The sequence below is a fragment of the Podarcis melisellensis genome, assembly GCF_964234715.1.
Source record: "Podarcis melisellensis genome assembly, chromosome: 5".
Classification (NCBI taxonomy): Eukaryota; Metazoa; Chordata; class Lepidosauria; order Squamata; family Lacertidae; genus Podarcis; species Podarcis melisellensis.
The window spans coordinates 42,896,576-42,919,730 of NC_138537.1; the positions used below are offsets into that span (position 1 = coordinate 42,896,576).

At 44.2% G+C, this 23,155-nt stretch overlaps 1 protein-coding gene and 1 long non-coding RNA gene across 4 annotated transcripts; one reads left to right on the plus strand and one right to left on the minus strand.

Annotated features, from left to right (window-relative positions):
- The first annotated feature begins 945 nt into the window (after positions 1-945).
- On the plus strand, positions 946-19,197 carry FGF8 (fibroblast growth factor 8). Of its 2 annotated transcripts, none has more exons than XM_081912336.1 (5): positions 946-1,487; positions 1,669-1,705; positions 3,899-4,079; positions 13,389-13,495; positions 17,801-19,197. In XM_081912336.1, the coding sequence occupies exons 1-5, from the start codon at positions 1,456-1,458 to the stop codon at positions 18,086-18,088; spliced, it is 645 nt and encodes a 214-aa protein (XP_081768462.1). In that variant the 5' UTR covers positions 946-1,455; the 3' UTR covers positions 18,089-19,197. The 2 variants fall into 2 exon arrangements, with proteins under 2 accessions (XP_081768462.1, XP_081768463.1); XM_081912337.1 differs by having other exon boundaries at positions 3,932-4,079.
- On the minus strand, positions 5,282-11,911 carry LOC309370524. Of its 2 annotated transcripts, none has more exons than XR_014168610.1 (2): positions 11,820-11,911; positions 5,282-5,667 (listed from the first exon to the last, which is right to left on the minus strand). It is a non-coding gene; the product is annotated as an uncharacterized lncRNA (long non-coding RNA). The 2 variants fall into 2 exon arrangements; XR_014168611.1 differs by lacking the exon at positions 11,820-11,911 and adding an exon at positions 7,402-7,601.
- Positions 19,198-23,155: the final 3,958 nt, after the last annotated feature.

The window sequence follows — 23,155 nt, forward strand, 5'->3', positions numbered from 1 at the left end:
ATGAAATTTGTACTCTCTGTAGAAAAGTGAAATATATATCTATTTAAGTATTACATGCTCTCTATGTGCAAATATATTTTCCCTGGTCTCAGACATGCATTTATTTTCAAACCTGTGCACCTACACAGGCAACATTTCTCAGGTCACATAAAGGACGGATTCCTCACTTTTGCACTCTACCTAGCCTCTAAGGCACACTCGTTTTGCGCCATTATGTGCCAAGCTTGTATTTGTGCAGATGGATAGAGATAGCATAGGATATGTGTCTGTGTGTGTGTTTGAATATCGCACCAACAACCTTCTCACATAGCCATGTGCATAATACTTTTACCATTAATGACCGTGAAAGTACCCCCAGGCACGGATCCCAACATTTACCCGACATCTCTCCCACGAGCGTTTCTCTCCCCACCGCGACACAAAAGCAGGTGCTTAGACACACTTGCCTCTACACACAGCGATTTCCCTCTCGCGTGTAGCCAAAGCGCCCCACCGTTCTCCAAGACTGGCACACACTTCAAGCCTGCTTTCTGCTGCTTTGGCACCCGTCACACACGCGTCCGAGGCTCTCGTGGGAATCCGCGCCACCCCACCCCCGGGCAGCCTCGTGGGTACGCACACGCGCGATGCCACCGGGCACAGGCCACAACGCACTAGCGCATGTGTGTGTGATCAGCTCACCCCCCCTTCCCTGCCCAGCTGCTGCGTGGGTCTCTATGTGAGCGAGAGGAACCCACCCCCCCCGCCTTCCGAAGGTGCCTCCTCGATAGCCTTCGGGATGCCTCGGAGCGCAGCCTGCCGGTCCCCCCCGTCGGGGGGGGAGGAGAGAGGAGGGGGTCTGCCGGAGGGCCATCCCCGGCCAGATGAGAAGGGGCTGGCACATTGGCGAGCCGCGCACAAGAGGAGGGACCAGCGCTGGGCCGGTGCGCACTGCCCCCCGGGCGCTTGGAGAGCTAGAGAGCGAGAGGCGCAGCGCCCTCCCTGCCGCCCGGCCGCCTTCCTTCTCCGCAGCCGGCGATCCGGGGCTCAGGAACTGTCAGCGCAGCCTGGGCGCCTGCTCTGCCCCGGAGCCTTGCTGACAGCCGAGCGCCCCTTCCGCGCCTCGCCGGGCTCTAGCGCAGCCGACCCCCGGGCGCGCCCTCGCCGCTTGGGCCCCCGGAGCAGCCGCCGCAAGACCGGCGCTCCCCTCACTCTCCCGGCCCCGATCTCCTTCCGCAACGGCGGCTCTCGAGGGCATGGGCTGGCCGCGCCGAGGGAGCCCCTTGCCCTGACCGAGCCGCTTCGGGGAGGCAAGTGCCGCGTGGGGAGCTGGGCGCGGAGAGACGCGCGAGGAAGAAGAGGCAGCCGAAGCAACCGGCGAGCTTAACGCAAAGCGAGAGAAGGGAGGCTGAGAAGCGGAGCCTTCCACCGTCCCGGGAACCGGCCAAGATCCAGCGCCGGGGGAAACCGCTCAGGATGAATCTCTTCTCGTCCATATTCAGCTATTTGTAAGTAACTGCTGGTTATTTGGACTTTCCCGGCTTTCCCTTGCCCCCCCCAAAAAAACAACAACCACCCCAACAACCTCCCTTGATTTTCCATCTTTATTTCTGCTCCATTTCAAAAGCGAAATCACCTCACCATCTACTTTGTTTTTTCCCCCTTTCCTCCGCTTTCCCATCATTCTAGGCTACTGCACTTGTTTGCTTTCTGCTTGCAGGCACAGGTAAGGAAACTGTTTTATTACTTTTTATCCTTTAAGACATTGTTTGGTGGGCTTAAAGCTCATAGCCAAATCTTTTTCAGGCATCCTTTTTTTAAAGAAACGGAAAGCGGTTATAAGAAAAAGAAAAAGTTTAGATAAGGAGTTTGATGGGAAGTGTTTGATGGAGCAACTGAAACACGCAGCAGAACGTTAAATATAACGTGTTTGATAAAATTAAACGACAGGAGGTTGGTTAAAGTGAAAGTAGATGCAAGCTTGGTTCAAAAATTGAAATCGCAGACATGAGAGAAGCATGCAAAATCCAAGGCAAGAAATAGATGCTGATTAATTTAAAATGTACTGCAGTGTTTAGCCAGACATTGTGCAAGTATGTGGATGGATGGGTAGGTAGGTAGTTATTGTTTGCTAAAATTGCAAGCACCTTTGCTCCGTTGCTATGATTTTCAAAAGTTTAATAATATTTAAGAGATGGAAATTCTAACCATTATTAACTCTAGCTTGCTGGCCATCGGTAGTGCTGCTAATATATTAAGCAACACAGTCTGATACTGTGGGATCTATAACCCTGCTGGTGCAGTATTGATTGCAAATCCAGAGAGCCAAAGACAAATGCAATTTCCCCTAAGAAAGAGAGTGAAGGGGAGAGAGAGAGAGAGAGAGAGATAACAGGTGTAAGGTTCCGAGTTAAAACTGCAAGGATCTCTTGATTTTGTAAGTCGGAGTAACAAAGATCACTCTGAATGTGAAGGAGGAACATGGGAGTTGTGTAAAAAAAAAGCTACATTGTAATATTTTGGGGGCGTCAGATGGAAATCAAAGAGTGATGTGGGTGTCCACATGGTCCCCTCATCAGAGCTGGCAAAAGAATCCAGAGATATTATCAAAAGAACCTTCTGTAGGAAACACACAGAGAGACACAAAGGAAAGGAAAGGAAAATTGTCAAGGGAAGACTTCTATAAACTCCAGCTTTGAGGAGGAGGTTACTTTCCCCATTTGCATGGAATAACCTTAGCATTTGACATGGGCAGCGGGTGGGGTGGGGGGAAAAGAGAGACGAGTCGGGGGTTACTTCGTACACTGCCACCCCATGAGGTTGAAAGGAACAAATCTCCTCAACATTTGCTCAGAATACGTCTTTATAAATGTCAGGGGCAAACTAAACCCCTTCAGACTTAAAAGAGGAATCGGAGATGTGGAGGGGGTGGAAGAATTCTCCTAAGACCAGGCTGTGAGAGAGAGGAGAGAAACAGATCTGAGCAGTGGCAATATCATTGTACAACTGAAGCTACACATAGCCGCTCCCCGCCCCCCCCGCCCGCCCGCCAAACTGTTCCATAACAGAATCTACTGCTAACAGGGTTACGAGTACTTTGAATGTGTGGCTGGGGGTGGGTGGGGAGGTGGGAAACCCATAGCCAGCCTTGATGTGTATGGAAAGGCTCGTAAATATTAGCTGCAAAGACAATTCCGAACTGCCTCGGCTGCTGACACAACTGATCCCTGTTTAAGGGGGATAAAATATGGCTGCTCCCCCCCCCACCTTCTTCTTTTGGTCACTGGTTACTCTGGTCCACAGCGCACAGGGCCCTTACAGCCCTACAAAGCAAAACTCTCAAGCAGGCCACTTGAAAGATCAGGAAAGCAAATACCAAAGACACAGAAACAAGCCCAGTAATTGAAAGCCTTGGGATGATTACCTAGCTAGAAGTCCGTCGCACTCGCGTGCATGTTGTATTGCCTGGAATGAGCCGGATATGAATGATGGAGCCGGTTTATTTTTGCTCTGGTGGTGACCTTAAAGTGATTCCTGCAGAGCCTTCCTGGGTTTGAACTGGAGCAAGCAGGATCGGGACCATGCCTACTTGAGCTCCATGGCGTTTGCGACCTGGTTTGAATCGGCACAAGTCTTTCTGAAATCTGAGGAGCTGTGCTGGTTGTAATTCTGTCCCAAGTGTTCCAGGATCACCTGTGTTTTCTTTATCCCATGCTTGATTCTCAACAATAAATGTCTAGGTAGCGGTTGCAATTTCTCACCCATGCCAGGGTTTCTTATACTGACCTATCACAAACCTGGCTCTGCACAGCACCAGCTCAGAGTGCTCTAAAAAATGCACCAGGAACATGCCGAGAGCGCCTTTCTCGGAGGAGTAGAGATTATAATGGTGTGTTGTATATTTTTCAATTTCCTAAAGGTAACTGTTCAGTCCCCACCTAATTTTACACAGCATGTGAGGGAGCAGAGCCTGGTGACCGACCAACTAAGCCGGCGACTCGTCCGGACCTATCAGCTGTACAGTCGGACCAGTGGGAAGCACGTGCAAATCCTGGACAACAAGAAAATCAATGCCATGGCGGAGGATGGAGATGCTCATGGTAAGGCTGAATATGCGGGCAGAAGGGCTGGGGGAGGGTGCTGGTGCGCGCAGCACAGTAATTAATGATTTCCGTCCTCTTTGTTAGCCAGAAATCATTACAAGTGTTCAGAAGGCAGGGGTCTTGCGATGGAAGAATGTGGCAATCAATATTTGTAATAATAGTACATTGCTTTCCCCCTGGGGATCAGGATGATAGCTCTGATTATGAGGAGGCGTGTGGGTTTCGTTTTATTTTTTTACACCTGATCTCTCTGACCACCCAGATGATGGGGTGAGTTGCATTTAAAAAACGTTTTTCTTTTGTGGTCGTGGTGAGGAGCGGAAAAGAAGAGGGATGCCCAAACTGTTTAGATTAGAAATAGCTGGTGCATTCCTGCAACATAGCTCTAGCTAGGATCTCTTTCAGTGATACGGAAACAAGGAAGCATGGAGGATGTGATTCGAAGCCCCAGAGTTTCCCAGAGTCTTAGGCAGAGATTGTCACCAACTGTATTCAGTCTCTTAGTGCAGCAAACACAAATCTGTGGGATGCATGGGAGGACCTGGCAGCAGATCCTCTTGTTCTCTAAAATAAAGGGGGTATGGCAGGGGAGCCCTGAGCAGCGTGGAAGTTTTAAATAACTTAGATCGTAAGTGTTAATTACTCTTTCAAATGCTCAAGCCATATACAAGAGGACAAGGTGCAAAACTGTGGCTTCAATAAACTGTAAGTCTTTGAGCTCCTTTCATTGCATATGTGAGACACGGGACAAGGTTAGTTGACATTCTGAAAGCTCCGACTTCCTTTATTTTCTGTGTGCTGGCAAAAATGCGTGCATCCTTACGTTGCACATACATATTTGTACATGCAGTATGCATCCTGCTTAGATTTCCTAGCCTTCCACATTAGATGTGATTTCTCCTTTTCATTTACAACTAAACTGCTGCAAACATTCATCCTCTCATATAGCTTTGGGCTGACTGAAGATTTCAGAATGAACTTTAATAGTTGGGGCTAAGTGGGTTCTACATGTACAAAGATGTATTTTTAACCTTTCAAGCAAAGCATGCCAGCCTTAAAGCAACCATGATTTGAAGGAGACCAGTTTGTTTCACAAACAAACTTCCCCCTCCCACTTAAATGTCTTATATAAAAAGAGAGATTACTTTAGATTTAAATGACAATGTTAAGAGAGGCTAGAATGAAATGAGGGAAACAGCTTGAAAAAGAAAAGACCTCTATTAAAACATAATAAAAAGGTTAAGCATTTGAAGAGCTAAGAAGCAAGCCGAGCAATGATCTAAAACAGAGAGAGAACACAAGCAGTTTTTCAGATGTAAAGTTTTAAAAGAGTCGCAAGTCTGTAAATGTTAAAATAGAGGTTCAGGATTGTTCTATATGAATCTCTGGAGAGACCCCCATGTCTGGAAGAGCTATTAAAACTCTTCTTACTTTCACCTTTTTTAACATTTCCTGAATACTTTCTCCTCTTCGCAGTCCAGTTAGGGGATCAAGTGTGCCTCGCTGCATTTTTTCTGCATCTACGTAGCCACTTTCCCTTCAAAGTTTGAGCACGAAACATAATTTTTCTGGGATAAATCTGTCACTGAAGTGAAAGAATAGAGTTGAAAATGTTAAGCTCCCCCCACCACCCCAAACAAAATCAACCTTTCGCACCATTAACATCAAATATTAAAACCTCAAGTCTTTATTTTATATTAAGTATTGAAATTGGGGGGGGGGCGCTGAAATTTTTTCCTTTTTAAGTGATTTATTTCTGCCAATGACCATTTTCTCTGCTGTGACATTTTTACGGCTGACTTAATGTCAGGTCCATTTTTCTCGGTTATCTGTCTTGATTGTCAATATCTTTCTCCGTTTTCTAATTAGGAGCAAAGCCCCATGCATCTTAAACCTTGGTCCACCTCTCTGAGCTCTGTTTAGCCGTCCATAATCTGGATTAAAATGGTCTTTATCTGTATGAGAAGGAAATTGTTCTGAAAGTGAATGATAATTGCTGTATTGGATTCTGGCTGTGTTGACGGCTGGCATTTGCTACTGGGACCTGGCTGCCGTACATATTTTCGTGCTGCCTGGGGCCTGGGATGCATCTTCCACTGCTGTGGCTTTTTGTAGGCCAGTTGTACTTAACTCGTTGCCCTTCCTGCCCCACTGTGAATCCACGGCTCTGCTTTCGAGCAGAGTTCCAAGCCAGCAGGGCCTGCCAAGCGACCAGCGATTCAGTGCTGGAGGCCGGTCACCAAAGCGGCTCGTGTGGCAAGGCAAAGCCCACCAAACAGACAATAAATCAGAAAGAGCCTTTGAAAAGGTGGAAAGGACAAAAAAGGGGGGGAAAGAGAGAAGCAGCAGCATGTGTTGTTCTGCCTCCGTTCAGGGCTGTGTCTTTCCATCAGTCAGCAGAAGAGAGCATGGAAATTGATGCTCTTTAAACCTTTTACTGCTCTCTTGATCGACCTCCCTCGCTCGTGCCCCCCAAAGACAGATAAATAAGGGGACCTTGTCTATGTGGCTCAATGAAGAGGAGTCGGGGGTCCAATTGCTCTTTGGCAGGGGGTGGGGAGACGGGGACTTACAGATGTTAATATTTTATAGGAAGGAGAAGTGCTAAAATTAACGGGGTTGTAATGGGTCGGAAGAAGTGATGTGATGTTGTAATTCATACACAGCACAGTGTGCAGACGGGGAGGGAAGCAGCCATTCTACCAGGGCTTGGACCACCAAGGCTTGGGGCCTAGTCTAAAGGCTTAGTTTAGATAACTGTTTTCATTACTGCTGGTGAATCCCCGACTACTGACACGGTTGTTTTCTAATCTTTCCTTGTGCACGTGTGTCGAGCCATCTTCCACTATTGTTAATATTGTGGATGTTGGCCCCTGTTGAGGAAATATAGTTATTTTGCCTCAGAGAAGCTGAGGAGAATAATAATGTTGTGGTGAGGTCCTGGCCTTTCACAGACAAAACATGATGGTTGCAAGAGTTGGGACCTGAATGATCAAAAGGGCAGAAACAACTCCCCTATGAGGAAAGGTTGCTATGTTTGAGGCTGTCCCCCACCCCCCAACTACAAAAAGCCAAGTGGGTAGGGGGCATGATCAAAGTTTGTAAAATTATGCATTGTGTGAAGAAAGTTGTGTCTGAATGGTGGGAGATTTAGGAAAGGCAAATGGATGCATTTCTTCACACAATATATAAACTCTTGGATTTGCTACCACAATTTGTGGTAATTGGCACCAACTTGGATGGCTTTTAAAACGAGACTAGACAAATTCAGCTATTAACAGAAGCTAGTCCTGATGGCTGTGTACTATTTCCAGTATACCTCTGAATGCCAGTCACTAGGGAACAACAGTAGGACAGGACTTTTGCCCTCATGTCCTTCTTGCGAGTTTTCCATAGGCATCTGGTCCACCACTGTGGAACCCTGGATGCAAGACCAGACGGGACTTTGACCTGATCAAACAAGGCTCAGTCTTATGTTCTTATGAGAATGAGAGCAGAACATATATCTGGTGCTGAATATGTAATAGGATGAATCTCTGTGGGAAATAGTATGGATCCACTGGTGTTTCTATGATCCATAACTCTCTTTATTGAAGTCAAATATCCAGGGCCTGTTACTTTAGGATCCTGCCCATCCAAATCTAGTTTTCCTTTTGCCCATCTACGTTGTAATATTTGTTGGATGCTTTGTACCCCAATTATTATTATTATTCTTTAGAAGACATCTGAAGGCATCCCTGTATAGGAAAGGTTTTTTTTAATAATGTTTAATGTTTTATTATATTTTTATATACATTGGAAGCTGCACAGAGTGGCTGGGGCAACCCAGTCAGATGGGCGGGGTACAAATTATCATCATCATCACCAGAGGAAGAGACTGTTTCTCTTCATAATCCATCTCAGGTTTGCTCCAGGCCCACTACTTTGCCAAATGAGTGTTGTGTGTGTGTGGTGATGGAGGTGTGAGCTGTAGGTTCGTGTGAAATAGCATACCCCAGAAAAGCATCTTAACCAGCCCCTAGCTATATACATAAATGCAGCTTCCATTAGCTCGGGCATACTAGGTTTGAGACCATTGATTTATTCTACTTTGTTACTGTTGCGTCTTGGATTTTATTGCTCCTGTTTATTTAGCTCTAACAAAGTGTCAGACACTGGGCAGGCCATAGAACAAGCCTTGTAAGCCAACTCTGGATTGAAAGATATGGTGGAAATCAAATAAATAAATAAATAAGCAAGTGATACAGTCCCTGCCTTCCAAGCTTTGTAAAATCGATAGGACAAAAGGGAGAGGGGCAGAGCTTGAGAAAGGTTTCAAGTTGTCCTCATGAATGGCTAAAAAGAGAAAGCATTGTGGAGTGTAGTGGCCTTTTAAGCACTGGCTTCATAGCCACAGCACTGAAGGATTTCCCATGGTCCTATTCAGATTGGAAATACCTCGCCCCCTTGCCCTGCCTGAGGAAGCCGGATCACAAGGGCAAAATGAGAGGTTTGTGCACAGCCAAAGTCAAGGGCCAAAAAGCCTTGCAAAGGTCAAAGGGCAAGGTATAAGTGAAATAGAAAAGTCTACTCCTGCAAATGAACTGCAAACTGCTTCTGAAGTGTCTCTCTTCCCATGAAGAAGGATATTTAAAAAGCATCTTTTGATGCTTTTTCATACAATGCTTATAGCACATCAAATGTAGAGTAGCTGCTTGATTGTTGCAAGGGATTTAAACATCTTACTTCAAAAAACCTCCCATTTCAGGCACATCACAATTTCCTAACTTTCAGATCATCGCAATACAGTATATTATTGCTGGTGTAAAAAGGCCATTGCGTTTTGAAGTGATGCTGTCTGGAACATGGCAGTGCTACAATTGGCTGTTGATTAAGCCCAGCATCACTGATAATGAGTGAGACAGTCTGGACCCAAAATGTCCCTCAACCAAACCTCAGGCAGCTGGTGACCCAAACCCTAGTGGAGGCTTGCATAAGAGCTAAGCTGGTTACAAAGTGGGAAAATGATCCTCATCAGTTTGCTTGCCCACATCGGACCAGACAGCAAGTCTATATTTTTTTGCCCATTTTCACAACTTGAATAGTTTCTTTGACCCTTTCCTGTGTTTGTAGGTGAGATGAGAAACCTTCATTAGCTAAAATTCATTCTTCTGTTTAAAACTTTCTCACTTCCTTTTTCTCTCCCACATTAGCAATATTCACAGGTGATACATTCCAGATGAAAAATGTTGGTGTTAGGGAAGATCCACATGTTGTCATTGCAGACAGTTTCCTAAGTCTCCCCAATTCCCTCAGCCAGGCTGACTCCTAATATTGGAGCCACTCTTGGGAAAACATGGGTTAAAATGACTGGGGGAAGGTGGAACATTTGCAGGAGAGAATTAGAGGAGGGTTAAGCACCCCCTGCCAGTTCTCCTCTATACCCTCCCTATATTAGCATTATGGAAACCCATGCAAAGTTTGAAATCCTGTGGGTTTTTTCCTACTGGGAAGTTCCACCCTTAGTGTCACAGGTGAATATATCCCTTGGTTTGAGGATTTAGCTGGCATTTCTACTTGATGTCCTGAGTCTTGACAGTTTTGCTTCTTTTGGAAGCACCTTCTCTTTGGTAAATTGAATGCTCCACTTCTTTTATAATGAGGTGCTATCATCCAGCCTTTCTAGGTGTTTGTGTTATGGAAATGTGCTGTAAAAACTATCATCTGATTGGCTGAGCACAAGAAGCAGAACAGGAGAGGTTGTGTTTATGTTTTGCCTAATGATTAGAACAAACTCATTCGAGTTTGGCATTGGGGGTGGGTGAATCATTCAGCAGCAAAGGTGATGTAGGAAAGCTGCTTTTTCTCAGCAAATTTCAAGGTCTCTTTTGATCCTTCCTCTGACTGATTAGAGTTTTCAGCTTTGTATTTGTGGATATGAGGCATGAATACCACAGACCACATATAGCTTGATGATGCATAAGGTTTGTGTATGAAACTCAGGATCACTTTTTCTTCAGAAGCCCTTGTCAGACATAGTAGGTCCCAGACTCTAGAATTTGGGGAAAAGGCACTGACTCATTATTTACTAGAAGGATTCCCTTACCCCCTGTGTGCCCACTGAACCACTTCAATCTATGGAACTGGCCATTTTACAAGCGCCAAACAATGTTCACTACATGCTTGCAAGTAATCAATCTTTCAGATAGGCAGCACCCACTCTTTAGAAGTACCTATTCATTAATATTAGGCAAGCACCTTTGTGGTATTGGTTTTACCAGGCATGTAATTTTGACACACAATTTTATTATGGACAATTGTTTAAAAATTGCAGGTTTCGTTTGTATATAAAAATTACGTTAACTTTTTCTTAATGTTTGCTTTTATTGATTTTTATTTCAAATGAATATTTTAGATTTTTCTTTGCAAGCCCCTTAGAGGCCTTCTATTGAGTAAATTGGATATAAACATCAATTGACAAACAAACAAATATTCCCTGCACTGCCACAGCAGCAGCAAATACATGCTGCAGCTGGAGATTTGAGACAGAGGTTTGTTGAGTCCAGTTGAGACCCACAGGGTTCTCAGTGTCTCCTACTGTATGCCAATCCTTCCAATATAACTGCATAACCGAATCACTTCCATTGTTAAGTCTGATCAACTTGTTGTGACAGCTAAAACCATTTTACTTTGCTCTGCGATAGGGGCAGGAAACATGCAGCCCTCCAGTTATTGCTGGACTACAACTCCCATCATACCTGACCGTTGGCCATGCTTGCTGAGACTAATGGGACATAGCAACATAGGGGTACAGGTTCCCTGCCCCCGCTCTAGAACATCTCATTGCTCCCTCCCAGATTCCCAAGTACCAAGCTACCATCATTAAAGCTTCTGGCCCATTCTGCAGATAGACTCCTGCAGATATATTGGTCTCAAAACTATCCATGATGGTGGCAGGTGCATTAAATCTGGGCCTGCCTTGGTAGCAGAGAAAGGAGGAGCAGAGTCTCTTTCTAAGAGCAAAGGGGACATGTGAGGGATTGGACCCCTTCCCTCTCCAGTGCCTTGTCAAAAAAAATTCACTATAATGCTTTCCATGCAGCAAAATGAGCCTAGGACTGCCTGTAACCTGTCCTGTTCACAATAGGTGATGGGATGAGATGGTCCTAGACTGGACTTCCCTCCTGTCTCTCTCTGTGTGAGTGAAACATGTGTGAAATTGAGAATCACAAACAAGAACCATTTTGCCTGTACCCAAGACATGGTGAATTCCATAATGTGACATTGCTAGAGGAATAAAGTCTAACTTATCATAACTGGCACTGCAACAGCAATGGGAGAAAAGTACTGATGATGTATTGAGCATCATCAAGAGTAATGACTACCTGGGTTCTGGCTTGTGAGCAAACCTTCTCTTTAAAGTCATAAAGAGCAAAACCAGTTTTGGTGCCTGGGACCCTCTGAATTCCCATTCAACTGACCAAAAATGCTGCACAGTACAGAAATGTTGCTCTGTTTCCTCTCTTTCATGTACAATGACAGAGAAGGGCTGGAATGGGTGAGATGGCCCTTTGGGGCTGGCTGGCTCCATCTCTTTGGGGTTCCTGCAGCGGCAAGAAGAAGGGGACGAGCCATTGATCTGTGATTTGCATAGCTGCTTTGAAAGTTAATCAATGCCTCCATTAAAAAAACTGAGACTAAATCAATACGCCCTCTCAACTCTCGCAAAGGTGAAATGCATTAAGGGGCTGCCCTTACCCTTCCTGGCTTCCTCTACCAGCTGCAAAGTCAGCATCAGTGCAGAGAGACAGAGAAAGGACTTAAACTGATCATATGGAGCTTCCTGACCTACACAGAAAAGAGATACAAGAAGAGCAAGGGGACCAAGTATAAAAATACCAAATTAGAAACTAATTTTCCTGCTGCTACTGCCCAAATCATTGTGTGTCCTTTTAAAGTAGGATGATTTAAAGCAATTACTGGCCCGGGCTTTATATTAACCTTGTGTCCTGTAGCCTTTCTGTGTTGTGTGCCCAGTTATTTCTCTATAATGAGAGGACAAGAGATCTTTTGCTCAAAACAGCAACTGGAAGTCCATTGGTTTCAGAAATGGAAGTATATAAGACATTCCATCCAGCGCTGTAAGACTTGCAATAGCCATCATGCATGGCCGACTCTTGAAAATAGGTCTGATTCTGTCTATTGCTTGAATTTAAGATGTCTGTTTCCTGAAGAAACAGGACTGCTGAAACACCTGCTGAAAACTTTTCTATTCCACCAGGCCTATGCAGGCAATTAAGAATACATCTCCCACAATGGTCTATTGATGTTTGTTCTTAATTTCCTTTTGTTTTTAACTAGTTTTTAACTTTCTAAGATTTTATTGTCTGGTTTTATGTTTTTATATCGTTGTAAGCCATTGTGATATATTTTTTAACATACAGCGGTATAGAAATATTTTTTATAAATAAGTAATAAGTAAGAAAGAGATTTTGCAACCTTTGAATGGAAGCACCATTGTTTGTTTGTTGCTGCTGCTACTATGGGTGAACAATCAGGGAGCCACCCAGTACATGTAGTGACTGTGTACACCACATTTTTTTCCAGGCTTTTCCACTGATTTTGATGGCAGTGGCAGCAAAAAGAAAAGAAACTTAAAATAGACACAGCACTTGGGTGAGGAGAGCCTAGTGCCTTGATGGTGGGAGGGATGCAAATCACCTCCTACCCTAGCCATTGAATCAATTATTTGATGAGAGGAGAGGAGGCAATAGCTCTCTTCCTCAGTTGATGTGCAGGGAGGTGAGAGGGATGTGTGTTTGTGTGTGTGTGTGTTTAAAAGACAGGGTATGGGGTACTAGACATGCCCACTTTTGGCCACACCCATCACTAGCAGGTCACTTTTGAAGGGTTGGCCAAGGTTGACTGTGACACTTGGTCTTATAATTAGTTCACCCTGATCCTTTTCTTAGGGGAGGGCCATAGCTCAGTGCTAGAGCATCTGCTTTGCATGTAGAAGGTCCCAGGTTCCATCCCCGGCATCTCCAGTTAGAACTGGGACCATCCACTGTCTGGCAGAAAAGTATTGTAGACAATACTGAGCTATATGGACCAATAGTCTGACTTGATAGAAGGCAGCTTCCTATGTATTACTGTAACAAATGCTATAAGGAGGGACACAGCATCCCTTCCCTTTGGTTGCGTGGTCCGTCCTGCCTAAGAAAATGCTAATTCGAGAAGACAAATTGTCCTCTTGGAGTGCTGTATGTGGTGCCCATCTTGTAATATTCATGTGACTCATTTTCTTGCCATCTTCTCCCACTCCAGCTAAGCTCATTGTGGAGACCGACACATTTGGGAGCAGAGTAAGAATCAAGGGGGCTGAGACAGGCTTCTATATCTGCATGAACAAGAAAGGAAAGCTGATTGGCAAGGTAAGGGGGCTTCGGGGTAGGAATTGCTTGCTGTGCAACAAGGGGAGGAGCAGGAGTCTTCTCAGGAACAAAATATGGGAATGGAAGGGCAAAAGGGCCTACAACTGAAGCTGGAAGCGAGCTTGTTCACACGCATTCACTGATGCTGTATTTCATGTGGATACTGCTGTGGTTAGTCAGAACCACACAATTCAAGCAAATGTCTAAAGACGAGGAGCAGTAGAGGTTGGTCCATTAGAGCAGCGCCACTCCAGCCTCAGCCTACCCTCAATGACAAAAACATTCCAAGACTGAAAATCTGCTGCATCAACTCTTCTCCATCATTAATATGCTGGGCAAGTATCTGGAGGCCCTCTTTCGCATGGCCAGAAGTAGCAGACAATTTAAAAGGCTTGAACATACACACACACTAACCTCCTGCTATGGGAGGTATCAGATGGCTTTTCTCTCAGGTTATGTCTCCATTGGAGGGGAAGTTTCATTTCCCCAACACTCAAGTAGCAACCTTGTATTGCTGAGAAACACAATGCCACCTACTGCCTCCATTCCTCTTCAGGTTACAATGTACAGGGTTGTTGTGAGACCATCACAGGCACCTATTTGATAGAGCCTGTGACATTCATAGAATCATATATTCATTGGGTTGGGGAGGGGGCAGTCTTTTAGACACCCCCTAGTCAATTACATACATTATCTATCTATCTATCTATCTATCTATCTATCTATCTATCTATCTATCTATCTATTATCTATCTATCTATCTATCTATCTATCTATCATCTATCTATCTATCTATCAATCATCTATCTATCTATTCATTAGTGTTAGAGCATCCCCAGCAAATGGCTGTCCAGTCTCGGACAGAAGGTTTCTAGGAAGGAAAAGCTGGGCAACTCCCTTTGTGATTCATTCCAATGAGGAAGTGTTCCTACCACTAAGACATTTTTTCCTAAAATCTGCCATCCCACAACTTAAGCCCATTTCTGATAACAAAAGTCTCGCCTTCCTCTCCCTCCTCTCCTATTAACAAGCACAAGTTTGGGATGCTCATAACTGTTCACCAAAACACAACCACCATGCAAATAATAAATGAAAATACCAAAGCAATATACTATATAAAAAACAATATACTATCCAAAATCAGTTAGGATCTGATGATTTGCTGTGGTAACCTGCTCTGTATTTGTATGGTTTACCACTTATGCACATGCAGTGTTGCTGTTTCATATTAAATGCATCACACCCTTTGATCAATTAAAAAAAACAGAGTACACTAAACCAGATGAAAACCCAAGAATTGGCCTAGAAGGTCTCCTCTCCACTCCCTATAAATACAGCTATCCTCAAGCATCTCCTTTATCTGACACCTACTTGTCAAATAAACTGTTTCACTGTTCAAAGATGCTAGCTAGGAAACATTTTCTCCCACTGCAAAGAAAGAAAACAAATTGTCCAAGCCCTAATCAAGCATACTACGGAGTAAGATCCATTGAACTTGGCGACTCCTGAATAAACGTATTTAGGATGGCACTGTTGGTCTTCTTTGTAACATGGTGTTTGGGGAGTTTTTGCTTTCAGATAAAGCATTTCAATATGCTGTAATAAGAAATGATACAGTTCAGGAAAAGCTTTACCAGCTGATTTTGCTGATGTGTGTAAACTGGCCCTGAGCACAGATCTAAGACTTCTTGGAAGCAGAACTTAGAATGTGTTTGCTACCAAGAGTGTGAGAGAAAAAAAGCATGATTGAATTAGACTTTACAGCAGTGGTAGGGGGCCTTTTTAAACTCAAGGGTCACATGCTAGAGGAACATGCTCAGGGGCTGCAAACTAGTAGTAACACCCCTTTTCTTATTCTGCTGCCCACTCCTATTCCTTTCTCCCCCTTCTCTTCTCTTATTACCTAACACAAAAACACAGTGGGCTGTTCATTGGAGAAGTGCTTGCTCTCTTCTTCCACCAGCAACTTCCTTGGCTTCCATGCTGGGGGCTGAAAAAGCAGCTTGCTTCTCTCAGCGTCCAGCACTGAAACAATGTTCTCTACCACCCCACATTATAGCCTTGGGTTTACCCTTAAAGAATGCCCATATGAAGCAACTCCACTTTTCTAGCACCTGTCTAAGAACATAAGATGAGTCCAGCATCCCGTTCTCACAGCATCCAACCAGATGCCAATGGGAAGCCTGCAAGCCAGACATGAGTGCAATAGCACTCTGCCCACCTGGGATTACTAGCAGCTGGTATTCAGAGGCATCTAGAAAAATGCTTATTTTTTGGCCCATCAGCATTTGCAAAAATAGTTCTAGTTCTACCAAAACAGTCCACAAAAGCCCTAGTGTCCTAGCGGAAGAATATATCATCAAATTATGTTCATTGCACTACTACTATAGTGCAGAATTTCAAATATTGGGAAGAACTGCACACACATACATATATATTTAAATTTTCCCCTGGGATAAGCCAAGCCACAAAGGCAGAGAATGGCCGTAGCTCAGTGGCAGTGTGCACACTTTACATGTAAATGGTCCCTATTAGGCTCAGTCTTCAGAAAGTGCTGTGAAAGACCCCTTTCTGAAACCCTGGAGAGACGCTGCCAATCAATGTAAACACAATGTTGAGCTATACCAGGCTTCCTCAAACTCAGCCCCCCAGATGTTTTGAAACTACAATCCCCATCATCCCTGACCACTGGTCATGCTAGCTAGGGATCATGGGAGTTGTAGGCCAAAAACATCCGGAGGGCCAGGTTTGAGGAAGCCTGAGCTATACAGAGCAATAGCCCAACTCTGTTTAAGGCAATTTCCTATATTCCTTCCTGTGTAAGCACTTACTTTGCTTTGCCAGCAGTGACCTTGCAGTTTCTCCTCTCTGTAGAATTACTTGCTCAGCCATGGATAATTAACCATATGACCTTCCAACAGCTTAGCTTTCCTCAACCTAGATGTCCTCTTCTTCCTTTTACTTTTGTCCTGGGTGCTGCTTGTGTGATCTGTTCCTGATTAGAATCAATCAGGGGACAGGTGCCTGCATTGCTTGCATTCCAATAATTATTTGAGTGCTTGTTGCCCTTGCCTCATTTCTCAGGTACAGTGGTACCTCGGGTTACAAACACTTTGGGTTACAGACTCCGCTAACCTGGAAGTAGTACCTCGGGTTAAGAACTTTGCCCCAGGATGAGAACAGAAATCGTGTGGTGGCAGTGAGAGGCCCCATTAGCTAACGTGGTACCTCAGGTTAAGAACGGACCTCTGGTTCATAACGAGAGGTACCACTGTATTGACTAGGTTGGTACTTGATGGGTTGACTAGCTATATATCTTCTATCAGCCAACGATGTCAACCAATCCTAGCGTGAGTGTGCTGAAGTAGGTCTGAGCATAGCTGCAGATTTCTCTGCAGTATCCTGGCGGTGGGGCGGAGGTGGGATGGTGGGGAACATTTCCAAGTAATATTAAGCATAATCTTTCCACATAATCATCCACTCTCTTTGCTAGTGTAAGGCTGAGGACAGTAGAAATTCACAATCTAGGTGATTCCTCTTGAGTCCCCTCTGAGTTTGCCAGTTGGTGTGAAGTGTCAGGTTGGGGTTGAATGTGAGCCACCAAACAATCCTATATGCATCCCTCATGAGTTGGTTTGCATTCAAACAAAGCAATCCTTAGCAACATCCCAGGTCTGTCGATTTTTCTCATAAGTGCTAAGGACACTTTGCACCTTCTGAAGGTGGCCTTTTCAATATAGATCTACACATTACGGCAGATCTACACATTACACTTTAGCCAGAGACAACTTCACGAACCAATAAATAGCTAGAGAAAATCGTTCGATGTGAACTGTTTAGTTTGTGCCTGCGAGGTTGGATAAGGTAATATCAGATGTCCAAGGATTTATGGAAATGTGTGTTTATTGAACTGAATGTTTAGATAGCTAAACAGGAGGTATTAGTACTAGTGGTATACTAATACTTAAATCATGGATACCCCTAGTTTTGTAATTTATATTCCTGGAGTTCCCACAAACTTTGAATTGGATGCCTTGACTGTTCTGGATAACACAAAGTATAAAACAGACTTAACTGTGCCTTTGGTACATCATTGGGGGATGTTTGTTAGACAATAAGCATTCTTGGCATAATAGCATCCAGGTCAAACAGTGTTCAAAGCATGGTCAAGCGCTATCACTACTTACAAAGTCCCTGCCCCCCTATTTTTAGACCAGGACAACCTGGCTCTGGTTCCATGGGGAGACATGGGGAAAAGATGAAGGGCATCTCCATTCACTTGTCTCCTATTGTTCCCACCTGCAGAGCAACGGCAAAGGCAAGGACTGTGTCTTCACCGAGATCGTGCTGGAGAACAACTACACAGCATTGCAGAACGCAAAGTACGAAGGGTGGTACATGGCCTTCACCCGGAAGGGGCGTCCCCGCAAGGGCTCCAAGACTCGCCAGCATCAGCGTGAGGTGCACTTCATGAAGAGGCTACCCAAGGGCCACCAAACGACAGAGCCTCACAGACGCTTCGAATTCCTCAATTACCCTTTCAACCGGAGGAGTAAAAGGACTCGGAACTCCAGCCCCAAGCCCACCCCCTGACCCACCACCCTCCTTAGTGCCACTTGGGTCCACCCTCCTTTCCCTTTTTTTGTTGGAGGACATTCTGTAGAGACTTTCAACTGATGGACAATGCCTAGAGACTTAACCTGTGATGATAATTAAAACGAGGGTGGAAGAAGAGGGGGAAACCAAACTTGATCTAGTTGTTTATAATTGTTTGTTTTGTGTTTTTTAAAAAACAAAAAAGAGGCTCTATTTTTGTATTCCAACTTTACTGCTTTTTTAAGAAAAAGCACTGTAACGTTAAAAGACTTGTGAAGGGTTGCTCTTCACTTAAGAAACATTTTGAGTCCATGGGGGGCGTGTTATGTTTTAATAGACGGTTAAAAAAAAAGTGGGGTGGGGGTGGGTAGGAGGTAGTTGATCTAGGGGTAAGCATAGAACCTGCCCTCTTCAATTAAATAATAATTTTTGGGACCAAATTTCTACCTCAAATAAAACAAACGTAATAGAAACACAACCCATCAAGAGCTTTTGTGCAAGTTCCATTTATTTTGATGGGTCTGTGTGGATGTTCCTGGTACCTGCAGACTGTGGCCTTTCTCAGAGTCAAATGAGTGCAAGTCCCTTTGTAACCAGGGAGAGACTTGCAGGCACCAACAGGGTGGGATGTGAAGTCACTGTTTCCATTTCTGAATGAGAGAACGAGAGCAGAATCCCCAAGGAAGAATGAATGAACGCCACCACAGAGGTGGTGCTCAGATGAGGGCCGCTAGTTTTGCTTTGTATGTTCTATCCAAGCTGATCATGTCTCCAGAGGTCTGCATTTTTATTATTATTCTGTAGACCATTTTTTTTGTATTTGTTATGACAATAAAGTGCCACTGAGTTCAAATGTTATATATTTCCCCATTACACCCGTTTCATCAAAGGTGCTTCTTGTCTCAAGTTTCCCAATGAGACTGAACTGGGATCTCACTCATGTTACAGGCATGGAGGATGGTTGGGCCCCTAAAAAGCCAAAAGGAAATAAGAAAGGAAGCCTTGCTCCCACTAAACTGGTGTTAGCAATTTGAACCTCTCCTCAGCCCATATCTGGCTCTTCAGAAATGTTGCCTGGCCCCTCATTTACCAACCTTGATAAGAGCTTGCAGATCCTCCTTTGGCCAAGGAACCCTTGAGAATCCTATACCAGGGCTGTCTGATAGGTTGGTCCGTGGTCGATCCTGGTCGATCTTGGGACCCTCATCAAATTACCCCCCTCAAAAAAACTTTGTAACAACTTTGATCACTGCCAGTTGTTGTTTTTATAGTGGGAGTAGATCAGCCTCTTGGAATTTGGACAGCCCTGTCCTATACTGATGGGGGTTTCTGTGTAGATGCTGATGTTGGCCTTTAATCGCCACAGAAAATATTGCTTGCCTTACTGCCTGTGTCCCAGTTTATTTCTCTGCAGGGAGACTAGATTAGATCCAGCTACGCAAGCCTTGAATGGGCTGCTGAATGGTGGCATCTTTTGTGTAATCAGGAACTTCAGAAGGCTTAACTAATACTTTTAAGGGCGAGGAGGGAGGGAGAGATGCTGAGTTGGACGTTTGGTTTGAAAGGGGTACTACTTTGCAAAGGATTATTTAAAATAACAACAAAAGAAAAGATACTTTTGAAAACTTCAGTGTGTGGAAGCTGTGAGCTGGCTTGTTGTCACAGCACATCTTTCTTGTGGGGTAGTTTGTCTCCTTGAGGGATTTTTTTTTAGAAAAATTGTTACTGTGTACAAATTGAATATGAAATGGTCTGAAATATTTATTTAATATGTGCATTAAATTTTTCTACTAGTATAAATGAGGTGTGCTCTCTCTGGCTGTGTGATTTCTAGCAGGGCTAGGAATCTTTTTTGTTTTTTTTTTTTGGGTGGTGCTGGAGGAAGACAAAGGATTGGGAGGGGGAAATTTGCAAACACCAGAGGTGAGAAAAAACTGGGTTGCAAATCCTTTAAGGGTTGGCACCTGGCTTTGGCTCTCTGGGGACAGGTCATCACAACAGCTGCTTGTGTTTCTTGTGGACATTTTAACAATGTAACTAATTGTCGCCTTTGAAAAGTCTTGGAATGGGAGTATTTTTTTCAAAGCTTGTGGTGGTGTCCAGATTCTTAACAGCTTGGGAAGGGCACCTAGTATGGCTACAGGAAACTTTGAAATGCTGACTTAAATTATCAATACTCTGGAAATTGAATTAAAAGCATTTTGGTAGCTAAAAGCCAGAAGCACCCCTCCCCCCCCCAAAGGAGAGGATGACACACTTACTACAAACACTCATTTAAATTGACATCATCATCATCATTACTACTACTACTACTACTACTACTACTACTACTACAAATACATACACAGCATTAGGATGCAATCCTTTGCCCACTGACTTGGGAGCCTGTCTCGTTGAACTTAAGGAGTTTGGCTTTTAAGGAGACATGCACAGGACTATACTATGTTTTAGGAGCTAATAAATATTGTGATATATTATAATAATAATAATAGTAATAATAAAATTTATGATGGTCCCAGACCAGATTCACATACCGTACTAAGCGAACATAAAAAACAATAGGATTAAGTTTAAATTAACAATTGAATATGACAATAAACAATACGAATATGACAGCCATTAGAAATGTGGTTTAGGTCTTAGTCTCTAAAATATTATCTAGAGTTTGCATCTGAGGCCTTAGTCTTTGTAACAGCACAATGAACTTGTGGCATTCACTGCTGCAATACGTGGTGACGGTCACTAGCTTGGATGGGGAATAGACACACTAGTCTAGGGGCCCATTGACCATTTTGCTTGCTCTCTAAATCAGACCACCTCCCGGAGGATAGGGTGTGCAGATGTTGCTGCTGCTTCCTGTTCCTTGTACTGCAAGTTCACTTAGAAAGGGCAGGTGAACTGGCAGAAACACCAAGTAACAGAAGCAGCCACAAGGCATGAAAGATCCCCTGCAAGGGAAATACATTTGAAAATGGGATGGGAGGCAGGAGCTGGTGAGCTTCAGTTTGAGAGTGTACGTCCTGAGAGTATGACACGCTCCTAATTGGGAAAGAGCTCTAGGGGAGAATCTTATGCACATTGGTCTGTAGAATGTTTGGGGCTGGGGAGGTTGGAAGGTTCCCTTCTTCACCCCCCTTTTTTTAATAAGAAAAGCCTGAGGATGAAGATGCTGTAAGCGTAACCCAGGCATCTTTTCGAACTCAGGCCCAACTATTCCCACTGGCTTGGTTTCCAGCTTAGAAGCAGAGAGGACATCCCTGTGATTCACTCTGGAATTGTCCTACAGCAGTGATTGGGAACCTGTGGCCTTCCAGATGTTGCTGATTTACAACCCCCCCATCATCCATGGTCACTTGCCATGCTGTATAGGGTTGATGGACACTAGAGTCCAGCAACATCTGGAAGCCCTAGCTCCCCCCTCCCTGCTCTACAGGCATCTACAAGAATCTGGACTACCAGCAGAAACGATAACAGGAGCCCAGAATTATGTAACTGGTAAAGTCAAGGCTTCTGCAACTGGATATCCAGTTTTTCACAAAAGGAAGAAATTGGAGCTCCCTTCCGTATAACTTCAAGTTTTATGGGCAGTTCAAACCATTCTGTTTGGGAGGGCAAAGCTGATAAGCATTTAACATGGGCCCTTCTTGCATCAGGATAACCCGTGGTGTGGGGGATGTGGCAGTTTGCTAGGTATAATTAATAGCTTCCTTGCAAAGCGTTTCTTTGATGAAAAGGCAACACCCCCAAGAAGTCTGTCATTATATAATAGCCAAAGTCCCCTGTACAATTAGTATTAGCAAAACCTAGCTAGGCTGTGGCCTCTGTTACAGAACCTTTATTGAACACCCTTCCTTATTGATTTGTATAAATTCCCTATACGGTTGCAGAATTCCTTGTACTTGAAATAAGGGAAACTCACCCTTACAGACTGTGGGGCTGTGATGATCCTGAATAGGAGGGAGAGCTCTGCACCACACTGACCTCTAAGTTCATAGTATTATTTGTTGTCTCTTTGGTGTATTATATCCACAGTTTATTTTGGGATAAATTACAGGGCGATCCTTAATGCACCTATTCAGCAGTAAATTCCATTCAGTTCAACAGGAATAACTTCCAGGTAAATGTTTCCATTCTAGGTGGCAGCTATCATCTGGAATAAATGCTTCCATATGCTCTTTCTACCTCTTCATTACTTATGTGATTTACCCAGCTGCTATCCTATATATCCACTTACTTAATTGTACGCCCCACTGTACTCAGAGTAGACATAGAATCACACTACTCCATAACTTTTAGGATGTGCTCTCAGGAATATGAGCCATTGGCTCATATTCTCCAACCTTCCTCCTAACTGTGGTTTAATAAAGTGCAATGTTCTCTGCCAAAATTAGTGCACATTCAGAAATCACTGTAGATTTCATATATGTGAGGGGTGGGGGGTCACACTACTTTTATGATTAGGAATCTAGTTATGACATGTAATGATTTCAAGTGATTTCCATAAAATAGTCAATGTTTCAAGTTTATCTGGTTTCTCCTAGCCCAGTCTCTTTACAAAAAGCTCTTGATTCTTTGAATACTACCTTCCTGCTGATGGAAAATATCCTGTCTGATCTCCCTTTTTGGCACTTTGTCCATCATTCAATTGATCATAGCCATGCAGCTCTGAGCCAAGCAAAGATGCACAGTTCCGCCAACCTATGTTGAATTGCAGGAGTATACAAGCTTCACAGTTACACAAAACTCTTTGTCAGGCAAAATGGAAAGCAAGCTGAAACCACGGGATAGAATGGAACAGGCCATGATGCCAGGGCCCCGCGTCAAAGATAGAAGCTGCTTCTGCTGCTTGGATGGCCTCTGGAATGCCTCCACTCTACAAGGGTGGCTCCAGCGTGCTTGTTTATTGCACAGGGCTCAGCTTTCAAACATCTTTCCTCCGTGCCTTGTGCCCTCCTCCTGCTCCATCGGCCCTCCCCACTCCTTTAATTAATTCTAGTTACAAAGTGCTGCCTTTATTGTGCCATGGAGCCCAGGGCTCCCCCGTGGGAAAAGTCACACCTTCTG